Source organism: Echeneis naucrates, chromosome 5 (assembly GCF_900963305.1).
Source record: "Echeneis naucrates chromosome 5, fEcheNa1.1, whole genome shotgun sequence".
Taxonomy (NCBI): domain Eukaryota; kingdom Metazoa; phylum Chordata; class Actinopteri; order Carangiformes; family Echeneidae; genus Echeneis; species Echeneis naucrates.
In genome coordinates this window covers 15,887,614-15,905,250 of record NC_042515.1, presented here as the reverse complement: position 1 = coordinate 15,905,250, position 17,637 = coordinate 15,887,614, and the positions used below count along the sequence as shown (strand labels likewise).

The 17,637-nt window shown below is 38.7% G+C and overlaps 1 protein-coding gene across 2 annotated transcripts in view; it reads left to right on the top strand.

Annotated features, from left to right (window-relative positions):
• Positions 1 to 17,637, top strand: part of camk1b (calcium/calmodulin-dependent protein kinase Ib) — a 29,192-nt gene that overhangs the window by 1,423 nt on the left and 10,132 nt on the right. The window contains exons 1-2 of one of the 2 annotated variants that reach the window (XM_029503049.1): positions 34 to 44; positions 3,429 to 3,542. In XM_029503049.1, the coding sequence (XP_029358909.1) occupies positions 34 to 44; positions 3,429 to 3,542 (125 nt within the window). Of the gene's footprint in view, positions 1 to 33; positions 45 to 3,428; positions 3,543 to 17,637 lie in introns of those variants that run through there. The other variant, XM_029503050.1, reaches the window with a different exon arrangement.

Here is a 17,637-nt window from a genome sequence, read left to right as displayed (position 1 = left end):
GTATGTTTCTTCTGTCCACTGCACATCACAGGAATGGGGAACCAGTGAGTACAGTTACCTTAAATAAGGCTGAATGTTGCATGTCACATACCACTGAGGGAATGTGGTTATGGTTTTGTGCATCTCCCCAATCTCAAACCTTTTTAATCGTGTTGCTTCCTGAATTTTAAGCAGTTCATCCACTGGCCAAAAGTCATGTCATCTGTCGACATGAAGGGTTTTTGTTTTTTTCCTCTATCCTCTTTCGATACCCGCATGCATCTCTCCCCTACTTTCCCAGTTTTAAAACCTGCCCCTGTCTGTCTCTGCGTGTCTTAAACTTGAACCTTATACTGCTGTTTGTAGCATTTAGCTGTTTGAATAACAGACCTCCTTGCTCAACACTGGCAATGTCCCTATAGCGACAGTGGCTTGAAATATGTTGTTTCAATTGTGATTTGAAGTTCCCTTATGTAAACCACAGCCATATATTTTTGCCATTGACATCAAGCAGTTGTGAACAAGATTTATGTGCATGTTGGTATTTCCTGCTTATATTGTATCTACCAGTAGATCTAAAAGTTGCGCACCACAAGTGAGGGTTGATATGGTCATGGATTTTAGATTACTTTGATGTTCAGTGTCACCCATACTCAGCGCATGAATTTACATGAATCTCCATGAATCACCATATGAGCAAGGTGAGATGCTACAAGCAGGCAGCTTGTCAGAGGTGTTTCCTACAGCTTTGTTATCCCCCAAAATTGTCTTGTGCTATTGCAGGTATTTTATGTGTAAAGCTGACTACTCTTAAAATACAACTGTAGTGTCCTGTGAAAATAATACTAGTCGGACAGGTAGCGGCCATAAGCCTGATGCTGCAACTACTTTTAAAAGGTTTGACTTATTTTGTTAAAAAATGTGTTTAATTGTTTCAATTAATATTTATTATAAAATACTATAATATCTTCATCACATGCTACTCCTAGAATGGCTTCTTTGCGTTGTGATTAATCAATTCCAAAATAAGTCTGTAATGAGCTCACAACTAGATATTTGAAAAGCTAAAGGTGCTAGAGCACTAAAATAATCACTTTGTTCTTTAAACAGAAACAAGATATTTTTTCAATGAAAGCATTATAGGAAAAATCACGCCTGGTAATGGAGGCTCAATTTCACAGAAAGACTCTGGTATCAAGTTGAAGATGTACCTGGGAATAGAGTTACAGTCAACCATGTATTGTTTGTTTGTCCCCTGCAGTAGTTATCAGATCTCATGAGACCACAGGAAAGCTTTTACAGACATTTAACTGGACTTCCTCCTGCTGCTTCCCTTAAGCACATTATTTTGCATACTTTTTTCATGTCTAATCAAGTAATACTTCCTTTTACGCTAAAAGGCATTCAAAAGGCAGCAGGAAATGGTGCACTGCTAAAGGACTTAGATATGCATTTAAATGTTGACCATCTGCTTTGTTCATAGTGTTTCTGATTACGTTATTCAGTAAGTTTCTATCAGATGTATGCAAAGTGGTACCATCAATCAAGAATAGAATATGATCTAAGTACTTAAGCTTAAGAAAATGCACTCAGTGTGAATTGTTATGACTTTCGCCTCCTCTATGGTCATCTGGAAGGGTAACAAATGTACTCCTTTCTATCCATGTAACTGATCAAGTTATGTCATATATTTCAGTATGTGAGTGTGTGAGTGTGATGCACACTTCAAATTCTTTTTTTGTAGTTTTCAGAAGCTAAGAATACAACACAATGCAACTGGGCTTTGAAGCGATCAGAATGATTTCCACCTTAGCTGCCACCTGCCATTAGACAGTAAAGTAATGTAGACTTTCAGATGCCATAGCAGCGCCTTTGGGTTTCCACGGCAACACAAGTGAAGCTGACTTTTGACATTAGTGAAAGCAGCAACTGTGTGCGTGTGTGTGTGTGGAAGGTGGGGGGGCACATGTGCAGAACAATCTGTTTGCATTTGTGCATCCCACTTTTACCAGATGTGGCCACATCCTGCTAACATTTATTCTGAGACTACTGAACTGTAATGTGAACCCAACCTGTCTGTCACTTCCTGCCATTCATATGGAAAATAGGGAACAAACTGGTATTTTTACTTAACTGTTTCATTATATTGCATCTAACAAGATGGCACGTGAGCAGCCCATAACAGTATGTTACATCATCTCATATAGACAGCCTGTGAAGTTGCCAGGCAGGCAGCAGGAACAGAGGAGGAGTGGAGCATGCTGATATGAACAAAGCTATTTTAGTCTGTGAGGTCTTGAGTTATAGGCATTATCTGGGCGATAGCTGTGACAGCAGATTCTTTTTGATCACTCTCACCCCCTGAGAACAGGGTGAGGAGAAACATTTTAATGTTAACTCCTAAAAAATCTCAAACTAGTGAGACAGAGAAGCAACCAAAGAATTAATATTGTGTTATTTTTCAGCCTCCAAAGGTAGAGTTGTGTTTATATTGTATGGATGACCTATTTGATTACCAAATTAATTTGTAAAACTGTCTTAAACTTTTACATAATGCAAGCTAAACTTGCAAATGCATTAGAGATAACATTTCACTAACTTTCACTGTTTACTGGATCCTTGCAACCGCGTCTGTCAACAGAAACTCAAAGTTTAAGCCTGCTGTTTTGTCTCTCTGAGTTCCATTTCACAACCAGGTAGATCTGCCACTTAGCATTGTACACTTCAACTTATGCAGAGTAAAACTAGTTTAATCATTAACAGAGCAGAAATTGCCCTTGAATTTTAGCTGTTGGACATTTAGCTTATGAAAGTTGTACACTTTGCATAACAAGCCGAAATAAAGAAAAATAATTAACCACAATTAGATCAACTATACTGTCTCCCCTGTTCATTCTCCAGAGGGACAACAATGATGGATTGGATAGATGAAATGCTGACTGTGTCACAAAAAGTGTTTTTGTGAAAATGGCACTTGAATGAAAAAAATGGTTTTCACCAGTTTAGAGACATGAAGCTGTCTATGCAACACGACAATGCAACTCTGAGTCTGTCAGTGGTGGTAAGTAAGTTTCCACCCCATTGCTATTGCAAATCCACTGCAGTCTGGCCCAAAAATGACGACAGCCTCAACACAACCACAACCACACAGCAGCCTGAACCTACCACTGACAGTCATGACTCATGGTAAATGTAAAGTACTTTGAATCACCCTCTATGTTTGAAAGATACTATACAAATAAACCTGCCTTATCTTACAATGTAGGTTATGTTCTTTCCCAGCAGCCATCATGTATTGCATATTGTTAAAATTGTTAACAGAATGGGTAGTTGATGTCAGTAGTGCATCATAAATTGAATTGATTTCTTCCACTTCAGGTGGGGAGATGGAAGCTGTTTAAGCATTGGTATCAATGAGCATTTCCTTATTGTCCTCTTTTCCTCACTAGTATTGTTTTGGACCGTAACACAAAGAAGATGCCACTGGATGACGATTGCCATGCCAGGAAAAAGAAGACCACAGATGTGAAGGAGAAGTATGACTTCAAGGATATCTTGGGAACGTAAGTGTGTCAGTGTCAGTTGCAGAAAGACCCCTTTTGACTCAGCTTTGCGTGATGGCCTTTTCACACTCCATGAAACATTACCACAAGTTGAATAAAGAGTGTGTTTTTACATATTAAATGATTCATATGATGCGTATTTATTGGATGTTCTCTCAGATTGACAAAAGACAGAAAATGAAAAAAGAAAAAATGTTTGGGTGGATAATTATTGTTGCTGCTGAGGAGTGAGCAGCGAGCCCCCTGACATGGTCGTGGTGTGCATTTCTGAACTATTCATGGATTTATTTATTAAACTACACATTATTCCGATATCAATAGTCAAAGACTTCTTAAAACACGCTCAGATTGTCTCACCTTGTTCATGCACTGTGTCTTCCACCGGGTCTTGAGCATCATTTCAGATCATGTGATGTTTTTCTTTGGGTAAACCATTTCTCTTTGCAGTTTGGGAGTGGTCCATGTGTTTAGTCAATGATCATGCAAAAGATTATCAGTCTCATATGTACATATCCTTGTAAAGCTGTTGTCCCTGTGTAATCAAAACTGTGTTTAACTACCCTTGTGACAAAGTCACAACAAATAAGCCAGGAAATGTTGTTTGAGGTCAATGTCCTCCTTGTAAGCAGAACATTAGGAATGCCTCTTTAGGAAATGCAATTCACACTGAGACAGCACCACTAAAAATTCAACCTCATAATTTACCATGGAGTATCATTGTGACTCTTGTTTTACAATACTAGACCAAAGTGATTCTAACTTAAAAGCAAGAGATAAGTGAACCTCTCTGCATTTTTCTTAATTTCCAACACCTATAGGGAAATTTTTGAGTCCTCCTTTGACATCAATGCTGCTCTTGGATTGTAGCTTCTCTGTCTTTCACTGTGTTGCTACTGAGCAGGAGATATTGGGTTAGAGGGTATCGTTGCTTTTTTACTATGAGTCATGGTTTGAATTAAAATTTTGAGGATTTTTTTTTTTCTCCATAGTAGTCCTACTGTACATTTCTGTCAGTGCATATAGGGAAGTAGCTTAACATAGTAATGCATTAAGGGAGGGTTGATATTTGTATCCAGTTCTTGGATAAGTTTTACAGACCTACATCTTGTCTAGTAGCCACGTAATTTCTTTATGATTTTGTGCTTTAAGCAGCTTGGATCCCCCCCATTGGTGAGAAGTTCACTTTAATCATAGTGTTTCACCAATGAAATGGTTGTGTTGGATTGGATCATATGAAAGTGCATTTGTCAGTGAAGTCTGTGAAGTGAAAGTGAAAGGTAAATCCCACATCAGCAGTAAAATTGCAAAATATTTAGCCCTCAATCCTTTTGGCTGTGACTTTGTGCTGTGTAATTTGGCTTTGTACTGTTCTTGGTTCCTTGGAATCTATCTTAAACCTCTTAAGAATTGTTTTGAGGGCAGAAACCACGCGTGTGCGTGCGTGTGTGCGTGCGTGTGTTTGAGTGTTATCCTTTTGTGGAGTGCATGTTGACATTCTTACAGTTCGTCATCTCTACAACTTTAGTTAAGTCCCTGCATCTCCCAAGCCCAGCTTATATGGCAGCCTGTGATGTATTTTTCCAAGCGAGTAGCAGCATCATCTTGTTCTTTACAGTGCACTTGTCTAAATCCAAATGTAATTTGGCACTCAGAACAATAGAGTATATTCATCACCAAGTTGGGACTGCTGCAGCCCTCCTAAGTTCCTCCTGAGGTGAACTTGGTCTCTACCTGTCAAAATAATACTGTTCTCCATCCACTAGTGACACATTAGCCCAGCTTTCCAAATTGGGCAAAAGCAAAAAGATCAAAGACAGGTGCATCATAGTTGTTGTTATTATTATTATTATTATTATTATTATTATTATTATTATTATTATTATTATTATTATTATTATTATTATTATGGATTTGTACTCCTTCTACTCTTGGTCTTATTCTTGGACAGTGTCATAGGACACAGTTTATACAAGGTGTCTCACCTTGAGGCACTATTTACCTACTCCCACATCCTTGTTAGTGTAGGATTAAGTCGATCACTAACTAAACCAAAGATAAGACCTAAACTTGTTTTATTAGTTTATGAATCCTCGACAAGCCCTTTTATTCACTAATGTTTAAAGGGTAGAAAATATACTGAGCATTTATAGAAAAGAGCATGAAATTGGAAGTAGCTCAAACACAGTTAGACATATGGCAAAAGAGCTGCAAAAGTCAAATGATTTAGGACTAAATTATAGGGTTGGGAATCTTTTATTGTCTCATGATGAGATTTGATTCAGATTTTTCCGGCTACGATTCGATTCATTCTCAAAAATTAAAAACAGAAAAAAAGAAAAACAAATATGGGAAAAATTTAAACGGAATTTGAGAAGAAATAAAACAGATTTTAAAGGGCTCTAGGAAAAAACCAAAATGAGTCCAAATCTTTCTCGGTTGAGTCTCTCTTTCCTGTAGTTTCCTCCTTGTTTTGGTGCTTACGGCGCATGTGTATGTTCTAGAACCGGCTCCGTGGTGACGTCAGGACGTCCCACATACAAAATCGAGGCAGACAGTCTGTGGATTTGTTTTTGTTTTTTGTTTTTTTTATCAATTTTGGGACATCGATTCTGAATCGTAGTAAATGAGAATCGCAATTCTTATATGAATTGATTTTTTTTTTTTTGGCACGAAACCAACTAAATTACAGTATCGTAGTTCAGAAGTGCATATACACAAATGTCACATGTATGCATAGAAAAAACTAGAATCTTGTGCAATAGATAAATATAGCAATATCATATCAAATTGAAGTTGTGCAATTGTATAAGCGTCTTTTTGAAAAATAATCTCCATCCTTTTAGTATTGTCCGAAGTTCTCCAGCTGCTCCCAGTTTGATGCCGAGCTTATTTATGTAGAAATCACCAGCGCGCCGCATCACTCAGCTGTGTGCCACATTCGTTTGCCATTGCTGAGTTGTTGTCTTGGCAACAACAGGAGACACTTTCCATAATGGACTCCAACAGTCACTATGGAAACAAAGTTTTTGATTTGCTATTAATAATCCACCACCGGGTGCATATATGTGCGTTGTACAAGAGATAAACTTTCTCCCCTTCATAGGGAACACTTGGAAAAACAAAATAGCACATACACATACATTTGTCTACGAACGTGTTTGGAGCTTCTCTCACTGATATTTTGACAATAAATTGGAAAATGATTAAAAAAAAAATATAAAAAGAATCAAATATTTCCAAGTTTCTTTTTGTCATTAAAGACTTTTGTTTATCCATACACACATAAACATACAGTCAAATTCAAAAACAACAACACTGATACCAACATCAACAGACAGTATATCCAACATACAACCATATATACAAAGGCCTCCTGCAAATCAACATTTCCTTTTTTGAAACAACCACAATATACATTCAGCACCATGTCTTCCAATTTTTCATTTCCAAGTTTCTTACTGACTGACCTCATCATATTAGATTTGCGTTTATATATTTAAATGTATTGTCAAGTGCTCACTGCATGTTGATAAATGTCAGAGATATTGGTATGTTTAGTTGCATACCAGTGGCATGCGAGTCCCCAGCTGTAGCCACATTTTGTGATTAAACCAGATGGGGATTAACACTGCACAAACAGGCAACACCACTTTCACTGCAATCAGCTCAAATCCCACCTCGCCTTCCTTCTTTTCTCATTTCTCTTGTTAATCATTTCTCATGTTAATCTACCCCTCTGATGTCGCTCCCTCCCTGCCATTCTCTGGCCAACCCAGCCATCATGCCTACTGTCAGAAAACCAACTACACTTTGGCTCCCCATCTCTGTCACCTGCTCTCAAACTGTTTCCTGGCACCACACTGCCCTCGCTGTGGGGCAGGGATCCCAGTCTGTCTCTCCGCCCTATTATATTCAGCTGAAATTAAAGCTTTCTTGATAGAGGGATACACAGTTATGAAAACAGTGAAATGTCAGACTGAACCGCTGATCTTCAGGATTATTGTCAATGTGAGATTGTAAGATTGTGTGCATTCAAACAACAATCTGCCGCTATAGTGTAGCACTTAGTAGATATAAAAAATGTATGCTATTATTATCTGAACAATCAAAAATCTTAAAAAATTATCTAAATTTTAAAATAATAAAAAAAACAACACGTTTTTACTGTAAGCTATGCATAGACACACAAACAAACATGCAAACTAGTACAGATCATTTTTGTCTTCCCTGGTGCTTCCCTTGGCTTTATTTCAAATATTGACTTACTCTGCACGATCCAAAATATGTTGTTCAGTATGTCAGCAGTCAAACCTGCCTGGTTAAAGCCTCACAGGTCAGATATTTGAAAAATAGTTTTTGATGTTTTCTATTTAAAGGATGCAGTCCTGCTATATGACAACACAAATAATTTTATCATCCACTCTGTCCTATCTTTGCAACAAAACTACACTAATTTCCATGGCCTACAGCTATTACCACAGATGTATATGGAAAAAGCAGACATTGTGAATAAACAGCACTCTTGTGTGTTCTGTAAGGCTGATGTAAATGTAGAGTCATAGCACTTCAATCCAGCAAATGCAAGTAAATAAGTTTCTGTACCTCAAGATTAGATTAGTTGCAAAAGGTTTATGGTTTACATTCAAACTGAATTTCACTCCTTAATTTCTGTTGTTTAGATGTAGATATTTTTACTTAAATTTCCCAGAATGGCTCTAAGATTGTTTTGTTTTGTTTTGGGGTTTTTTGTTTCTTTGTTTGTTTGGGTTTTTTGCATGTTTGTTATTTTTCACTGTTCCTACACTCTGCAAATGAAGAACTGCATAAATGCTTATTTTATTAAAATGTTGCTTGTCTGACATTTAAATGGCTGGGAAAGTTCTCATGTCACAAGCACCAAAGGGAAATCCGCCTCTACATTTTCAGTCCAAAATAGATCACAAAACATAGACGGAATGGAGCAAACAGGGAAAGCGTAGCATAATCATTTAAAGTCATTTGGGTGTATGGATTGGTCGCAGCCTGGCTCTGTCACTTATGTCAAACTGTGACCTAGAAGCCTCTCTGGTCACATGGTCAGCTATTGACAAAAATTGACCTGGGATTGTGTGTGTGTGTGTGTGTGTGTGTGTGTGTGTGCGCGTGCGCACGCGCATGTGTGCAAAGCTAGATAGCTACATGTAAGTGAGGCAGAGCAAGCCTGAAAGGGTTCACAAGCACTTTATCCATATTCAGTTGAATAGACCAGAAAGATGAAAAACTCCACAGATTGTTTGATTTGCTTGAATCCTGTTTTTGAATGAGTGTTTTCTTGTTGATTCTTTTTTTCAGAATTAGTCATGCTTAATAGCCTTAAGACCCAGAATCCCCGCACAGATTTTTGCTTTGTTTTGTGATGCAGAAGTTACTGACTGGGTTGGGACACAATCTGGCAGTCTAAATATGAACCTTTTGCTCCACTTGTTCCCTTACATTCGTGGCTCTCGGCCACGTTACACAGAATTTAACAATGATTTGCCCCTCTGGCAGAGCACTTTTTGTGTCTAAGAGGAAAGGTTCAATACTCCACCCTTAGTGGGTTGTATGTGTGAGTGTGCAGCATAAGTGTTGTACACTTGATGCACTTTAGGTTGCGTAGAGCTGTGGATCCGTCTGTGTCAAATGCATGTAAATGAATTTATGACATGAGCAATTATTTCTCGACCCAATTGAAAAGATCTTAAAAATGTCCCAATGTTGTGAAATATTTTTTTTGATGCAAAGGGACACAGTTCTGATGAAAACAAATGCTTGTCTTGCATCACAAAACATGTGTACATGTAAGTATTAGCTGGAGATATTTCACGGTCAATTTAATTTAAACAAGTGTTTATGAGCTCAAGGTTTGTTAGTGTTTTATGTTTTTTTATGCACCTAATCCATTTAGTATTTTGGTTGTTTGGTTGTTTTGCTACCTAGTTCCTGGTTGCCAGAATGAGCTTTTGGCCACCCATTGCCCATTCTGTTATAACAGCATACGGTTCAAATTTAGCTCTATGTAGACACATTGAAGAACCAAGAAATTGACGCTGACGGAACTTGAGCACAGGCTTGACTTTTTGGGATGCTATTTTGGTTGGTTCTTCATTATTCAGTGTTTGGCATTTATATTGCTGTTGTATTTTGATATCATTTGACTCCAACTCATAATACAAAATAGTTCAGACAAAAGGAAACAGCCACCTTTATGAACCAGATGAGTCTCCCAGCATGAGAGCTGTTCCACCTCATCTATTTTTCATCTGTCTCCTGCTCCATCCTTCTCTCTTCTGTCTATCCTTACTCTCCCTCTATATCATATTTATCCAGACGTCTTCCTGTGTTCCTTCCTCTCATTCAGTCTCATTGGTTTCATCCTCCCCTTATCACGAAATAGACTTTCCATCAAAGTAATGCTTTAAAATTGTTCTTAATTCTACAAAACACCTTTCTCACTTTGTCACGTCATAATGTTTCATTGTGTCCAACCTGTGGGATGACAACAGACCAAGATGTCCCTCCACTAAAGGGGAGGAGACACAGATGTGGTTTGTCCTGGTACTGGTCCTCAAAGCACAGGCCGACATGTTACTGTATCTGCCCTTATAATTCTGTCTGGCCCACTGATAAAGTCAAATAGACGTTATAAGTAAAGCTTGTGGCATGCTTCTCGGTCTTGTAGTATTCATTTGTCTTCTCATATCTTCTTATCCTTTGTAATTTAGTGCAAAGACAGCACAATACTTGTGCTAAAAAAAAGTCTAATAAGGTATGCTCCAGCATTAACAGTCCAGAGAGCGGCTGATTCATATTGAGACTAAATACAAATTCATTCTGGCACTTCAGAAACCATCAGCAGTGCTTAACCATTCTTTTGAAAAATTATAACTTAACTTGTAACAGTTTCCAGGTCCAACGGTTTCCAAGTCCCACCCAATCCTGAAAATCCATCTCTGCTTATGGCACGAGCAGCCCTTCAGCCCTGTCCTGACCTAATTCTTCTCAGCACAGCTCAGCATGGCATAGCCTTCAGTTCCTGGAATTCACACGCACGCACACACAGATATATAGTATAAGCCCACTGGCCCATTAATGCCTCTCCTTCTACACACAGAAATATATTCTCCCCCTAATAATTTTAAGTGCACTTGTTGGTTTATCATATTATCATATATCATCTTTCCACAACCTTTCTCAGTTGTTATTTTTCATTATTGTCCATGTTCTCAATTTGACAAGTCAGACTTTCCCTTGGCTTTTTATCTCTGGTCCCATTAATCCACTATACAGTCTAGTCATGGGTTTTGTCTTTTTTGTGTGTTTCAGACTTTAAGCAGAGGAAAAATGATCTAATAAATCTAATAAAGTCCTTTAGTTCCATTTTCTAACTATTGGAAAATAGCATAATTGAAATCCAGCTGACAACATGAAGCTACTACGCCATGATTATGAGATCACATCAACAACATTTGTCACACCTTAGCCAGTGATTAAGGCAAAAAAGGGTTTTAAGTTGTGAGCATTTTGATATTGAGAAATAGCACAGTAAAAAGTGAAAATATGTTTCATTGTGAGTAACACATGAAGATTTACAGATGGTTGGAGAGGATGTAGCTCTTCTGTTTTCTTGATATGGTCAGGAACGTTCCACCTTGTGAACAGTAGTGTTGGGTGAACTGAGGCCTTCAGCCAAAGGAATGAATTACTGGCAGTAAGTCAGACAAACCAGCTACATCCACTTTAAAGGATTATTAAAATGAAAGTGAACAAACCATGTTGATGCCAGCAGATAATCTCAGCTGTCAGTAAAAAGTAAACTTTTTTGGGATACTTTAAGTGTAATGATACCTGTACTCACCCTTCAACAAAGCAGCAGCTTGCTATGTCTGGAAACGGCTGGTGAAAGATGTGAGAATAAACCTAAAGAACGGAACAGTGATCTTAAAAGTAATAAAATGCTCTATAAGGATGAGATTAGTGGTTTAGTTTGATCTTTAATTATCTGTAAATTCAACACTACAACTATTGAACCTTTGAAACTACATAAAGCAAAGAATCTTTATTATTTCTTCACAATTATTTATATGTGTGTATATATATATAGTGCTTTCCTCAACTATGCTGTTATTCAGTGGGTTGTTCAGACGAATGGGTTGATTGTATCATGTTTTGAGGGCTCACAGAGCAAAGACGGGCTTTGTATGTTTCAGGGCCAGTATCACAGTTGGGTATCTGATTGGACCAGATGGACTACCTTCCCTACGTCTGTCTGTCCTTTCCACTGTTAGTATTTTGTCACCTGTTTGCATACCCTCCTGACTAAATTCTCAGCAGGACAGAAAATTTTGCTGTAGTTTTGGAAACATGGGATGTGTAGGAACAGAAAATATTTTGCCATGGAATGGTTGTACTCCCAGGACACCACACCATATGAGGAATGCTTCTTGTTTATTTTATATCTATATATAAGACAAAAAGCTAGTAGGTAAAGTAAGTAATATATATTAAATTAAAAAAATTCTAGATGACCACATTTAAAGTAAAAAGGTTTTGTACCAGGTTTGTACTTGTACTACTCATATGCAGGTTTTGTGTCTCTAGCCCCTTTTTGTGGCCTTACACCTCCCACTCTGTTGGGAAGTGGTGAGCAGCCACAGTCATCTCTGTCTGTGCCACAGTGTGGCCTCATGCCAGCAATGATACATCCTGAGATATTTGGTAATATCTTCACCCTGATCTGATTCCCTAGTAAAGGGCTGCTTAGATAATGAGATGAGAAATGATCATTTATTGTGCCTTGGCTCCTGGTCCTGTCACCGACTCACTGATTTTGCTGTAAGTGTGTGTCCATGTTCATGCATTCATTCATCTTCTACCGCTAATCCATTTCCGGGTCGTGGAGGAGCCAATCCCAGCTCACTCTGGGTGAGGGCATGGTACACCCTGGACAGGTCAGCAGTCCATCACAGGGCCAACACACAGAGACAGACAGAGACCAGCAACCAATGACAGTTTAGAGTCACCTATAAACCTAAACATGATGCCATTGGATAGTGGGAGGAAACCCACGCAAGCCTGGGGAGAACATGCAAACTCCACTCAGAAAGGCCCTAGGCCCAGGAATCGTACCTGCGACTTTCTCGTTAAGGGGGAATAGGGCAAACCACTATTCTGTTGTTGCTCCCCTGTCCGTGGTCAGTGTATGGCTATTATTGCTGCTCTCGCAACCAATCAAATGCTGCCTCTGAATTTGCTCACTGCAACTCTGCAGTGGGAAGTGTTACTTTAAAAAGTAACAGTTTCAGTAAAACTAATATGATTAAAGGATGCGAGTAATTTGAGGTTTAAAGGATTTCCCCGACCGTTAGTGTGAGGTGCTCAATATGAGTCACAGATCAGCATCAACTGTCCTTTTCAGGCCTACATTTATGGCAGTTTTTTTTTTTTGTTGTCATTGGAGTCTGATCTAACCAGTTTCATCTTTGTGTCTGCCTACCTGCCTCCAGTTTTATATCAGGTGCCTCCATGTCTGTTTTGTGGGGGTGAGGACAAAAGGCGGCATAACACCCCCTAATTCCTTGGTTTTGGGTTACTTTGCACCAATGCAGCAAGTGGAGCATCATGGGATACGCATGAAGGTTCATTTTAGCAACAGAAACTGGTGTTTGGATACAGATTTTTGTACACAACAGCACATTGATGATTACTAAAATATCTGCTGTTTCAACTGTATATACAGTATCAGTCAAAAGTTTGGAGACACTTTCCTAGTCGTTCAATGATGAAGTGTGTCCAAATGTTTGGTTGGTAGTGTAAATATTTACCTTTTTTGAGGCACCACACATTTAAATTTTATTACTGCACATCTACAATGTATTTAAGCTCTTGTGTAAACTATTTGCAGAGTAAAATTCTGGGAACACACCCTACTGTTTGAGTAGCTGCAGTAAGCGTGTCTTTATTAGACCTCAGTCACTTAAAACTGTACACTGGATACAGGTCCCATGGTGGTGATAAGAATGTCCTGTTCAGAGCAGGACCAGCTCAGTAAACAGAATTGTTTACCATATCATCAATCTGGAAGCTTTACTACAATTACACTTTCAGCAAACTCGTCATATAACTCTTTGCCTATCAAATAGGCAGTTTATGATGTAGAATTACATATTATTCATGTTTTCTTAGCCAGAGTTATAGTGTGGTAGATAATGTGATCTTTTGGCAGACAGTTTTGTTGTGATATCGAGTTACAGTATTGAATGAAAGCTACAGAAGAGGTTATGTTACCAATAGTCAGCTAATATCTGTATCAATGATGGACAGAAACAGCGTACTTTACCCACAGTGGTTTTCTCCACTAGAGTCTTTAAACAAGCATTTGAAGTTTATTTGAAGTTTAAGCTAATTATTGCTGCTTAGATTTTTATTGTTTGGTGCTTGCCACTTTGTTGAGAACATACTCTCACGCACCTGTTGCGTGCTCATGTGCTTAATTTTACACACACACACGTACAAGTGAGTTATGAATAAATTCATCCCCCATATAGTTTTCATGATGGGGTAAATTTCCGGACCAAAACCAAAACCCCTCTTTGTATCAGGCTGTGTTAACATGCTTGCTTATCTTTAACATGGGAATTAATGTGGATTGACTCACTCAAACCTCCCCTGAGGGACAATGCAAGGAACTGTATTTTCAGCGCATCCTAGTATACAGAACTAACAAGTAGTACGCAAATGGTAAACTCTATCCCTGATTCAACAAAAAAAAGACAGTTGCAAGGACACTAGGTTTAAAAAATGTTGCCCTGGTACTCAAAGGTAATTAATAGAGATGGAGACTATGCATAGTATTCGCAAGACACATTATTGTTTCAGATTTTCTCAGTGTTTGTGTGAATCACTTTTTGACGCTTCCTCAGAGCCCCTTGGACTGTCAGTGGGTGTATGGAGAATGTCAGCTCTATCCTCCAGATGCTACAGAGGAATTTGCAGCTCTGACAGCCTCTTTCACACAGCTGGATTGCTGCCAAAGCTAATGGCCTTTATGTGTCAATTTTACTCTTGTTGAGATGTGATCACCAAGGTCCCAGTTCAAAGAGAATTGTTAGTTTGATCATTGACTGGTTGAAAATGGGTGGGATTATTAACACCACAGAACTCAATGTATGGAATCGGAGAGTAATTATTGAAGATCTGAGAATAAACGCTTTAAGTTAGATAAAACCTATCTGGTGTTTCTTTTCATTGACCACACCAGGCCCTTGTTTTTGGAGTTGGGGGCCCTGATCCCACAATATATTTGATGTTTCCTCATTATCTTTGAAGTAAAAAGGGGCTGCTATCAAAAACGAAATAGAAAATTATACAGTAAGACAACATTTTATTTGTGTGAAAGAAATGTGTTACAGCTAAAGCCTACGCCTGTAAATGAATGAGGAAATATGTTTATATGTACTTTCAGATGCGTGACAGAAAAGCATGCCTATCACGAAGAGACTCAAGAAGTAGAGAATATTTTCCACTTCATAGCTGTTTGACAGAGCTGTAAGATTAACAACATTTGCATTTGAGCAGTCAAACAAGCTGTGGAGCAAAATATGAATAATCTTTCTGTATTCAAGGCCTGATTTTTTTATACACGTAGACATAAAAAAATAAAACTAAGCATATTCAAATTCTTCCTAATAAGTGGTTTCCATATTCTTTTCCATATTCCATATGGTCCTTTTTTCCCCTGCTAGCCATGGTTGGTCTGTTTTTGTTGCCTCATGCCGATTGCAGGTCATGATGATGTGTTTCATCTATAGCATCATAGCAGGGGATAACTACACTACAGTATGACCCACAGTGCACTATACTCAAGTCTGTGATCAACCCACCTCCAACAGGCCATCATACACTGGCGGTCCAGTTTGTTTGTCAGTGATAATATATCTGCAAACCAAGCGACAGGATGGTTGTGGCTCCTCTCTGCCCACACATACAGCTGTCTTTGGTGGCACAGATAGTCGGCTGACAGATCAAACTGTCAGCCAACAGGTCCACTCCGACCATTACTTGTGCGCAATAATGCATTTTAGATTTAGCAAATTTGCACAAGGGAGTAGGGGTGTAACTTTTCATCAATAGTTGATTGTCGTTTCAAACACTCCTTGAACGTTTGGACCACAAATTTTAGGGAAACAGAGCCAGATCTGAATGTTGTGTGTCTGCCAACATCTATTGGCAGACCGGTTTGTACACTGATTAGATGATGGCCTATTACATAACCATGAGTTGATATAGAATAAACAATAAGCTTTAGGGAAGAACGACTAAGAACTGATACAATAACTTCCTTGTAAAAAAATGGAACTGCATTAATAAAAAAAAAAAAAATTACTAATAACTCTATTAGTTGAGGGAACAGCAATAAGATAAGATAATTTGTTTTTCATTGCGTTGCTCTTTATTACACATTATTGCCATTGTTTCAACTTCAAAAAGGTGTCTTTCCTCACTTTGTGAGACTTAAAAATGTTGTGTTCACGTCATATCTCAGTGCTGTACAACTTACAAAAAGCTTATATCTTCATATCCTAGATGTGTCTTCATGTCCTAGATGTGTCCTAGATGTGTCTCAGACTGAAGGTTTTCTGAGGTCTTAGGTTAGGTCTAACCCTAACCCAGCTTGGCACTTGATATGGAAATACCTAAAGGGAAAACAAAACTGGATTCCTCACATCAACCAGTTCACATTATTTTTGTCCCTCACATGACCAACAGTGCAGTCACACAACCAACTTTAGAGGTATAGCAACATGATCGCTTACATAAACATAAGAATCTTTCCCATCTCTGCAATCCTTCCTGAATGACATAAACACTGCATAAGTCATGTTTAAGCGGATTCACAGATGTTTTTCGTTGGGGCTCATTATTGCAGTGCCTATATACAGTATAAACTTGAGTGGCGCTTCAGTCTCTGTTTGTTCTCAGTGCCTCAAGGATTTATGGCCAAAAGTGAGTGTAAGAAAATAGAATAAGCACATCCCACTGTGTGTAGGACTTTGTTTATTATAATAGCAGTGAAATATTTTGAAACATGCAGTAGAATAATGTCCAAATGCACCAAAATTACATCTCATTATTATGTGCTTTTTTTTTGGCCACATCCTCCAGGGACTTTCAAATTCATTATAAATCTGGGACCACTCACACTGTAGACCCTCAACATAACACAGAGAGACTTGCTCACACTGAAATATTAAGTGGGTGTGATGTTAAATGCAGTTTTGACACAAAAGCAGAATATAAAGACCTAAAGGTCAAAAGTTGAAACTCTATTTTATTGTAAACATTAAAAGCCGAAGATGTTGGGAGTTGAGCCAGACTGGGGATCCCAGGGTCATGGCTCGAAGTGAGGCAGAGCAACAAACAGGATGTAACTGGACCAGCAGATGGATGAGAAGCTGGGGGAGGGGAACAGGAGCTAAGGCACAGTTCAGGTTGAGCTAAACATGAGGAAACCTGTTTACAGCACTGTAACCACAATTCCTTTAAACTGAGGGGTTGATCACAGAAGGAGGACCAGATGACCAAGCCCCGTGGACACACACACACACTTAAAAATAGGAAACACGGGGAAGGCAGGGCGCAGCCTACCCACGACAGGGGCTACTGGAGCAGGACTGGCCTTGAGCTTCTTTTCCTTGGACTGAAATATTTCTTCCACAGTTTGCTCACACTTCACTAAAGCTTTCTTTTTGTGAGTCAGAAATCCCATATAGTCATTGTGCAGCCTTGAATCTGACTCAGTCATCTCTGGACCTCAGCCAGATTGCCAGAGCTCACAAGAGATATCCGTCTGTCCTTGTAAATGGGTCATGGGAAACCAGTGATGTTCTGCGTTGAGATGTTTTGCTTTACTTGTTTTTTTCATCATTGGTTTCTTAGTAAAAGGAGACACAGAGGAAAAATCAGGGGAACGTAGCTGTTTATCATATAAACCGTCAAAGCAGGCAGATAACATACTTCATGCTGTGACATGCATACTTCAGCATGTCACAGCCTAACCTAAGCATAAAAATGTTGT